We start from the raw sequence: 9,637 nt of genomic DNA, 5'->3' as shown, positions 1-9,637 counted from the left end.
CCCCAGCATGCAGAAACTGCTGGATTCTAATTTGCATATGTTGGGCAATTTTTGTAATTAAGCTAATTAGCATAAATCAGCTATATTGATCATATTATATGAGCTGCTTGGCCAAAATGGACAATGTAAGTATGTTTATTTAAGGGGTTACTGGAGATGCTGAGTCCAATTCTGACATTTAAACACTTGAAATGGGCATTTTAAAACAATTTGCTATTGATCGGGGCAGATTTAAATTAATTTCCAAATTAATTTTGATGTCAAGTCAAGTCAAGTCAAAGTTTATTTATAGAGCACATTTAAAAACAACCTCAGTTGACCAAAGTGCTGTACAGTTATTAAAATAGAATAAATCATACACAACTGGGTATAAATAAAAAACAATAAAAATAATAAAATACTAAAAACAGTAAAAACAATAGAATAAAATAGAATAAAATTAGAGATACAAAAGACAAATAAAAGGGTAAAAAATTAAAAAAGAAAGCCAAGGATTCTTGCCTAGCTGGGACTGAACGCCAAGGAGAATAAATAGGTTTTTAATAATGTTTTAATTATGTAATTTTGGTGTAGACTGGGAACCTACAGTATATATGATTGAATTTCCCCATTGTGGGATTAATAAAGTAATCTTATTATTATTATTATTTCCATCTAAAAACTTTGGTGTACTCAACATTTGCGGGTCCACAAAGGGGCTCTATGGGCTGTCAACCGGACTATCTGCTAACATTTGGAGCAGCTGAATGTTACATTGTATAATAGTTGAATTGTGCAATAAAAGCTTGTGTATATATTTAAAAAAAAAAAGATAATTCTCACTGTACTGCACTTTCAACATGAAAAAAAGCAATTGTGCCCAAAAATGAGAAATGTCATTGTCGAACAAAAATAGTTGTTATTGTTGGTAAGTCTCATTGTTTCAATCAATGTATTTGTATCTTCCAAATATATTTAAATTAGATTTTTAAATAACCTAAAATAAAGGATTTGAATGCTTGAATATCATCTTTGCAGTTTTTTAATGTGCCCCTCTGATTAAACACTGGCCCCACAGTTAACCGTCCTGTTGTCCTCGGGTCAAGGAAGGAAGAAGAGGGAAGGACGCAAAGGGAAGTAAAAAAGGATGGAGGAAAGAAGGAAGGAAAGAAAGAAGGATGGAGGAAGGAAAGAAGAGAGGAGGAAAAGGAGAAAGAATGGAAAGGAGAGAGAAAGGAAGGAGGATGGAGGAAAGTAAGGGGAGGAGGAGAAGAAAGGAAGGAAAAAATAAAGAAGGAAGGAGGGAGAAAAGGAGGGAGGCAGGAAGGAAAGAGGGCAGAAAGGAAGGAGGAAGGAAAGAAAGAAAGAAAGAAAGAAAGAAAGAAAGAAGGGAAGGAAAGGGGGGAGGGAAGAAGAAAGGAGGATAGAGGAAGGAATGGAGGCGGGAGGGATGAAAGAAGGAAGGAAGGAGGAAAGGAGAGGAAATCAGGAGGAAGGAAAGAAGAGAGAAAGGAAAGGAGATAGCGGAAGGAGGAAAGAAAAGAAGGGAAGGAGGGAGGAAAGGAAGGAAAGAAAGAAAGGAGGATAGAGGAGGAAGGAAAGAACGAAGGAAGGAGGAAAGAAGAGAGGAAGGCAGGAGGAGGGAGGAAAGAAGGAATAGTCAAAACAGATTGGGTCAATCTGACCCGGAAGGACGACAGGAGGGTTAAACTGGTCTAGAACCGCCACTGGGGTCCACAATGGGGCTCTATGGGCTGTCAACCGGACTATCTGCTAACATTTGGAGCAGCTGTCTTCTGTCCCTGAATGCACCATTCTCGCTCTCTCTATCTGCTCTTTGTGCGCATGCGCAGCCGCGTCCACTGCAGGGACCGTTATAACCCACCGGGCCGATCCGCTGCTGTCATCCCCTTCACCTCCTCCAGATAACCGGGTTTATCTCCCGGACACGGCGGGCCTCGGGCATCCTCCCACCGGGACTCACTCTCAACACCCTCCCGCGTTTATTCAGAGCGGAGAACCAGCTTTTATCGACACATTTCCTCTGAAATAAGAAGGTTTGTTAGCGTCTCATTCATTCTCTCCATCCTCCTCAGTGACATCACAGCTAATGTGGCTAACGGCTAACCGACGCTGTTTACTCTAACAACACGTTTTATTCCCTCTTTACTCTGATATTTGTTTATTGTTGTTTGTGTTCAGTCCTCCGGGGTATCTTTGATTAGCCTGCTCCTCCTATAAGCCGGTTAGTTTAGTAGCTAAGCTGATGTTATGCTAACGTTTGCAGGTGCTGCAGCTTCATCATCTGAACCAGTCTGGACAGTCCGGGTTCATGGCGGCCATGTTGGCTGCACAGCCCTGTCCTCTGACCCTTCATAAGCAGTTATTACACCTGGTTTATTACAAGACTTTACTTATATGATGATATAATTTAACCAAGACCTTTCTGGCTCTGTGTAACATGAACCAGGGGCTGGGAGGGATGTTTCTAGGGCTGGGCGATATATTAAATATATATTATACATATATAAAACATAAAAACAAGGAGATATTATAAATGATATTTCCTTGTATTTATAATATAATTTATAATATCTCCTTGTTTTTATATTTTATATTGTATTTTTATTGTGTCTTGAACTCTCTTATTTTGAAAAATAAGAGAGTAAATAACGAACATTACAAAAGAACTAAATATACAAACCCTAGTAAGGACAGCATTATATATAGCATATATATACATAAAGTGCACATTTAAATAAAAAAATATCATAAATAAAAATAGCCTATGAAATAAAATAGGCCAATCTTTTTCTGAAATAAACAAAAAATAACGAACATTACAAAAGAACTAAATATACAAACCCTAGTAAGGACAGCATTTATATATAGAGGAAGGAAAACAATTGAACTATATTGATATATGAGATATGGTCTAATTCCATATCACATTTAAAATATATATAAATATATCTTTCATATCGATATATCGCCCAGCCCTAGTATGATCTCGCTTATAACCGTCTTATAACTAGGCGTATGATTCACCTTTCTACTAACTTGTAACTGCATCTTTCAACATTTTATCATGATTATGACTCGTTACTAACTTTATTCTATTTATTCTATTTTATTGTATTGGTGGTGTATTGCTGCTGGAATTGCCAATTTCCTGAGGGAACCTTCCCAAGGGATTAATAAAGTTCCTATCTATCTATCTTAGGGTTGTCACGATACTAAAATTTTCAACTGGATACGGATACTCAGGAAAATATTCGATACTCGATACCATTTTCGATACCACAAGGATAAAAACAAAGACCCCTCAACATTTAACAGAAATATTTTTATTAACAAGAAAAATGCAACATGTAAAAATTAACAGAACCACAGGTTAAATATTTATAATAAAAAACAGTTGTGCAAAAAGAAACTGCAACAATGATAACAAGCTTCAGGTCTGAGGTAGTGCAAAAAATAAATAAATACAATAAACAATAACAATTATTACAATATTTTGAGGTTGTATGCTGTGCACGGGGGGTATCGATACTTTTGAAAATGAGGATCGTATCCGGATACAACGTTTTAGTATCTATATTTTTGACAACCCTAATTTAGGCCGAATATTGAGAACGATATATATATTATATATTTTTATCACAAAGTGAGAGCAAATGTTCAGTCAAAACCAAATATGACATGTCACAAGTAGTTTTATTGAAACCGTTAATTTAGGTGAACATAAATACTGTATAACAACAGGAACCTATTTAAAAAAAAAAAAAATCTCCATAAAGTGCATAATATCCTAATAATAGGATATTATTAGGATTAGGATATTAATATCCTAAATAAAAATAGCGTATGAAATAAAATAGGCCAATCTTTTTCTGAAATAAAACATTACAAAATATACAAACCCTAGTAAGGACAGCATTTATATATAAAGGAAGGAAAACAATATAACTATATAGATATATGAGATATTGTCTAATTCCATATCACATTTAAAATATATATCAATATATTTTTCATATCGATATATCGCCCAGCCCTAGTATGATCTTGCTTATAACCGTCTTATAACTAGGCCTATGATTCACCTTTCTACTAACTTGTAACTGCATCTTTCCACATTTTATCATGATTATCATGATGATTGGTGGGTTTTATTTTGGTCTTATTGCTGCTCTGATTGTCTGCATATTTCAAACAATGGTTATAATCAGTTTTGCTTGGAGGAGCTTTGTTTTTTTCGTGGTTTCTTGCACCGTAGAGTGGATTCTGTGGCTGTATTGTTGTAATAATGTGCTGTTTCCTGTTGCTCTGCATGGCTTCTTGTCTTCTGTCTGTAGATTTGAACCATTACCTCATTGGTTTCAAACAGAGTTTGTTAAAGGACTGCAGTTGAAATGAGCCAGCTGGCAAACTCTAGCACATTTTTAGAAATATTTGCATTGTCTTTATAAATTAATGAAGTTAAATTAAGTTGGGGAATGGCCTGTTTGGGGTTTTTTCCGTACACTCTTTATAGCTGCTTTGCCAAACAAGGGATGGGCAACAGGAGGCCCGGGGGCCACATACGGCCCTCAGCCTCACTAGAAGTGGCCCTCAGTACAACTACATGCATTTGAGCATGAAATCTTAAAAGTGCAGTGTAGAAATGCACAAAATTACTTCTTGCAATTAATGTTGGTCTGCTGTTCTTGCACTGAAAAAAATATATTTCACAGTAAGTGGTTATTTTTTATTTGCTTCAAACCTTTTGTATTCCTATTTATACTGTTAAACATGCATTTTGTGAGCATTTTGGTGCAATTTGAGCATGTGGTTTGGGAAACACTCATTGATATTTTTATACATTTTGTGTCTTTTTTTAGTAATTTTGTGTCTTTTTTTAGTAATTTTGTGTCTTTTTGTCTATTTTTAAGTCATTTTGTGTCTTTTTGTCATTTTGTATCCTTTTTTTGTCATTTTGTGTCTGTCAATTTGTGTCTTTTTGGTCATTTTGTGTCTTTTTTGGTCATTTTGTGTCTTTCTGTGTCTTTTTTTGATGATTTGTGTCTTTTTGTCTCTTTTTTTAGTCATTTTGCATCTTTTTTTGTCATTTTGTGTCTTTTTGTGTCCTTTTTTAGTCATTTTGCATCTTTTTTTTGTCATTTTGTGTCTTTTTTTAGTCATTTTGTGTCTTTTGTGTCTTTTTGACGTCATCTTGTGCTTTGGGAAACACTCATTGATATTTTTATACATTTTATTCACCAAACAACTAATCGATTAATCGTTTAAATAAACGATAATGAAAATAATCATTGGTTTTTAGCCCTACAATATTGAATTTTGCACAGTCTAATCTAAAATTGATGTGTCAACCTTTTTAAACCACCATGCAGTTGAAATCATGGCTAATTATACATCCCTGACATATTTTACAGACCTGTCATGCAGAATGTGGGGGAGGGGTGTGCTTATTATTATGTAGTAAAGTTAAATGGCCTCTTTAAATGTTAAACACACAGAATGATTGGAGAAACACAGGATGAGATGTTAACATGAGGCCTGTCACCAGAACACATTTTTCAGGACGATAGTATTTTAGTTTTATAACCATATTAGAGCATAATAAGTTCATCCTTTTCCACAGCAATGAATCTTTAAACCTCGAGAATATTAAACGTTGGAATTGAAATGTTGAATGTTGACACTAGGGCTGGGCGATATGGCCCTAAAAGAATGTCACGATATTGCAGGCTATTTTTGCAATAACGATATTCTTGACAATATTAGGAAATACTTAAAAAGATATAGAAAACATGTTTTTTTTTAGTCTGTATGAATAATTAAAAATCTAAAATGTAGTTTAAAGTGCAAATCTCAACAGTTGCCAAATACAAAAACATTTACTCTTGACTAAAAAAACATTTAGGGGTTCCGGGGGCATATTTTAATGAAATTTTGTAAAGGAGAATAAAGGTTCTTGTATGTTTTATTTAAGGCATCTTATTTTGACAGTCTTCTTGTAAATTCTGTGGTGGATTCTCTTAACACACTGCGCTCTTATTTTGAAACCTCATGTGTTTAGCAACAGGGAGTAAGTAGCTTTTTGTGATTAAAACAACTTTAACCACGACATCAAGAAGTAAGAACATTGCCAATATCATGATATGCATTTTTTTTAACCATAAAAAAAATATACCGATATTATTGTGAACGATACGATATGGCACACCGCTAGTTGACACGTCTTGTTTCTTTGATAACTTTGATCCAGATATCTGACTGATGACTAAAACCTTTGAAAGAAGGAGATAGAAACATGAGGCAGAAGTTCTCCTGCGCTCTGATGTCAGCAGATAGAACAAGAGCATTGTGGGAATTAGAGTTAATGAGGAGCTGAGGGGAGCGTGCTGCTGTGCTGTCTGCTCTGATGTTTCCTTACATGAGAGCAGCTGGCCGATCAATAAGGTGATTGGATCTGTTGTCTGATCTGGACTCAACCAGGAAGCTTTCAGACACGTATTAGGACACAGAGAGATTCTAATGTAGCACGTTAACTGTTAATATGAGTAGTAGGAACGTTTAGGAAAGAGGGAATTAGGGCTGGGCGACATATCGATATAAAAAATATATTGATATATTTTTAAATGTGATATGGAATTAGACTATATCACATATATCGATATAGTTCAATTTTCTTTCTTTCTTTCTATATAAATGCTGCTCTTACTAGGGTTTGTCATATTTAGTTCTTTTGTAAAGTTTGTGATTATTTTCTTATATAAATATAAATATTTCTGGCTATATGATGCTCTAATACAGGGGTCTCAAACTGGCGGCCCGCGGGCCAATTGTGGCCCTTGTGATGATATTTTGTGGCCCCCACCTTGATATGAAAGTTTAATGTGAGTTTTATATGAATGGCACTTTACCGTGTTGTGTGTGGAAGGTCCCTTTAATTACTGTTTTTGGTCATTTTGTGTCTTTTTTGGGGTAATTTTGTGTCTTATTTTGGTAATTTAGTTTTTTTCTGTCATTTTGTGTATTTTTTTTGTCATTTTGTGTCTTTTTTTGGTCATTTTGTGTCTTTTTAAAATAATTTTGTGTGTTATTTTGTCATTTTGTGTATTTTTTTTGTCATTTTGTGTCTTTTTTTGGTCATTTTGTGTCTTTTTAAAATAATTTTGTGTCTTTTTTTAGTAATTTTGTGTATTTTTTTGGTCATTTTGTGTCTTTTTTGGGTCATTTTGTGTCTTTTTTTAGAATTTTGTGTCTTTTTTGGGTCATTCTGTGCATTTTTTTTGGTCATTTTGTCCCTTTTTTAAGTAATTTAGTTTTTTCTGTCATTTTGTGTGTTATTTTGTCATTTTGTGTCTTTTTTTGGTCATTGTGATACTGCCTCCAGCGGCCCCCAGGTAGTTTGAGTTTGAGACCCCTGATCTAACATGTTTCAACAGACTATAATTGACCCATTTTAAGCATTTTTTAGTTATTTTAAAATTTGACCATTTTTGACAAAAATAGACATTCTATAGTATGCGTTTTTTTGGATGGAGTCATTTTCGGAAATCCCATAATATGGTGTTTTTCTGTAATTTCTGCCCATATTATGCTTAAATATGTTTCAACAGACTATAATTGACCCATTTTTAGCATTTTGAGGCATTTTAAAATTTGACCATTTTTAACAAAAAAAATGTTTTTTTCCGAGGGAGTCATTTCTGGACATCCCATAATGTGGTAATTTGTTTCTATTTTTTGACTAATAGTTGTTGACCCGTGAGTCCTGGGATTTGAACCAGCGACCCCTGTGGTAACAAGCTGATTTCCTAACCTCTAGGACACAGACCACACAGAGAGAACTGGATTATTCAGCTACTTTAGACAAACTACACCACCATTGGCCTATTCTATTTCATAGGCTGTTTTTATTGAAGATAGTTTTTTTATTTAAATGTGCACTTTATGGAGCTTTGATTTTTTTTTTTAAAAAGGTTTTCCTGTAGTTACACAGTATTTATGTTCACTCAAATAAATCAATTAAACTACTTGTGACATGTCATATTTGGCTTTGACTGAACATTTGCTCTCACTTTGCAATAAAAATATATATCGTATATCGATATTCAGCCTAAATATATCAGGATATGACTTTTGGTCCGTATCGCCCAGCCCTAGAGGGAATATTATAAATCCATAGAGGCTGTAAGCACCAGAAGATGTTTGTGGTATCTTCTTCCAGAGACTCTGTCCTCTTGGTGTATCTGGTTAGAGTGTGTTACATCAGAGGTTTGAGGTCAGAAAGTGATCTGAGGACTCTGAACCTCCATCAGCAGTCTGAACGTATGTGACCTCGATCTCTGCTGTTTTTTCTCTCGTCCTCTTATCTGTCTGTCCTTTTACGTACTTGTGTTCTCTATTAATATCATTGATGACCCCCCCTCATAAACCACTGCTCTATTAATAACACATCACACCTGCCTTCCCTCCCTCTGCTCACTCTAGAGGTGGGAACATTCATACAGCATAGTATAGTATTTTTATTATAATATAGATTGATGGCTGCCAAGTATTGATATTTAGCTTTCTGTTGGCCGGCCATTAGTATTTTCACCTTTTTTTTTTTCCGGGGACCGTAGCGAACTCACTTTCCTGCTATTAGGGCTGGGCGATATGCTTAAAATCGCAATTATATCGTATTGTGACCAAGGTTATAATAGTTTTTTAAAATAGATTTTTAATTAGTTTTAGTTTTAGTTTTAATTTCGTTGTGAATTTTTGTTTTCAAATTCAGTTAGTTTTTAGAGTGAGTTTGCTAGTTTTAAGTTTATTTTTAATTTTTTGAAAATGCTTAGTTTTAGTTTAGTTTTTTATTAGTTTTAGTTTAGTTTTTATTAGTTGTAGTTTAGTTTTTATTAGTTGTAGTTTAGTTTTTATTAGTTTTAGTTTAGTTTTTATTAGTTGTAGTTGTTGTGTAATGGGGTATTTGTTGGGTCCAGATTCAATAAGGTCACAATAAATGTTTCCTTTATTTCCTTTGTCTGATCCAAAAAGGTTTACGGATGAAAAAAGTTGACAAAGAGGAAAACGAAGGACATTTTCACTATAATTTTAGTTAGTTTTAGTTAGTTTAGTAACCACAAAATACAGTTTCAGTTAGTTATCGTTTTTTATTTATTTTTTATTTCAGTTAATATTTTTTCAATTGTAGTTTTCGCTATTTCGTTAGTTTTCATTAACTATAATAACACTCTGCTCCTCTCTGCTCCTCTCTCCTCCTCCTCCTCCAGATGAAGCTGGACAGGCGTTGGATGTGGCGCCTCCTGCTCCTCTCCTCCTTGGCTGTAGCGGCTCTAGCAGCCCAGGCGGAGCAGCAGGAGATCGATATCTCAGACCTGGATGAAGAGTTGGGGCTGGACGAGGAGGAGCTGAAGGTTCTGATGGCCGACGGGGAGGAAGAGGAGGAGGAGGAAGAGGAGGAGGAGGCGACAGTGATGGATGAAGACCACTCTGACGAGTCAGACGGCACAGCCAATGGGAAGGCAGCAACCGACGCTAACGTCTCCTTCCAGGTGAGGAACGGGGTCAGAGGTCAAGGAAAGTAGAAGTAGGGCTGGGCGATATGGAGCAAAAGTCATATCCTGTTATATTTAGCCTGAAT

At 35.1% G+C, this 9,637-nt stretch overlaps 1 protein-coding gene across 2 annotated transcripts in view; it reads left to right on the top strand.

The window, feature by feature from the left end:
- Positions 1-1,528: 1,528 nt before the first annotated feature.
- The window catches only part of clgn (calmegin), a 24,819-nt gene continuing 16,710 nt past the window's right edge, over positions 1,529-9,637 (top strand). The window contains exons 1-3 of one of the 2 annotated variants that reach the window (XM_059343707.1): positions 1,529-2,036; positions 2,267-2,361; positions 9,267-9,548. In XM_059343707.1, coding sequence (XP_059199690.1) covers positions 9,267-9,548 — 282 coding nt within the window. In that variant the 5' untranslated portion in view covers positions 1,529-2,036; positions 2,267-2,361. The remainder of the gene's footprint in view (positions 2,037-2,266; positions 2,362-9,266; positions 9,549-9,637) is intronic. The other variant, XM_059343706.1, reaches the window with a different exon arrangement.

This window comes from Centropristis striata, chromosome 1 (assembly GCF_030273125.1).
Source record: "Centropristis striata isolate RG_2023a ecotype Rhode Island chromosome 1, C.striata_1.0, whole genome shotgun sequence".
NCBI lineage: Eukaryota > Metazoa > Chordata > Actinopteri > Perciformes > Serranidae > Centropristis > Centropristis striata.
This window is presented reverse-complemented; position numbering and strand designations above follow the sequence as displayed.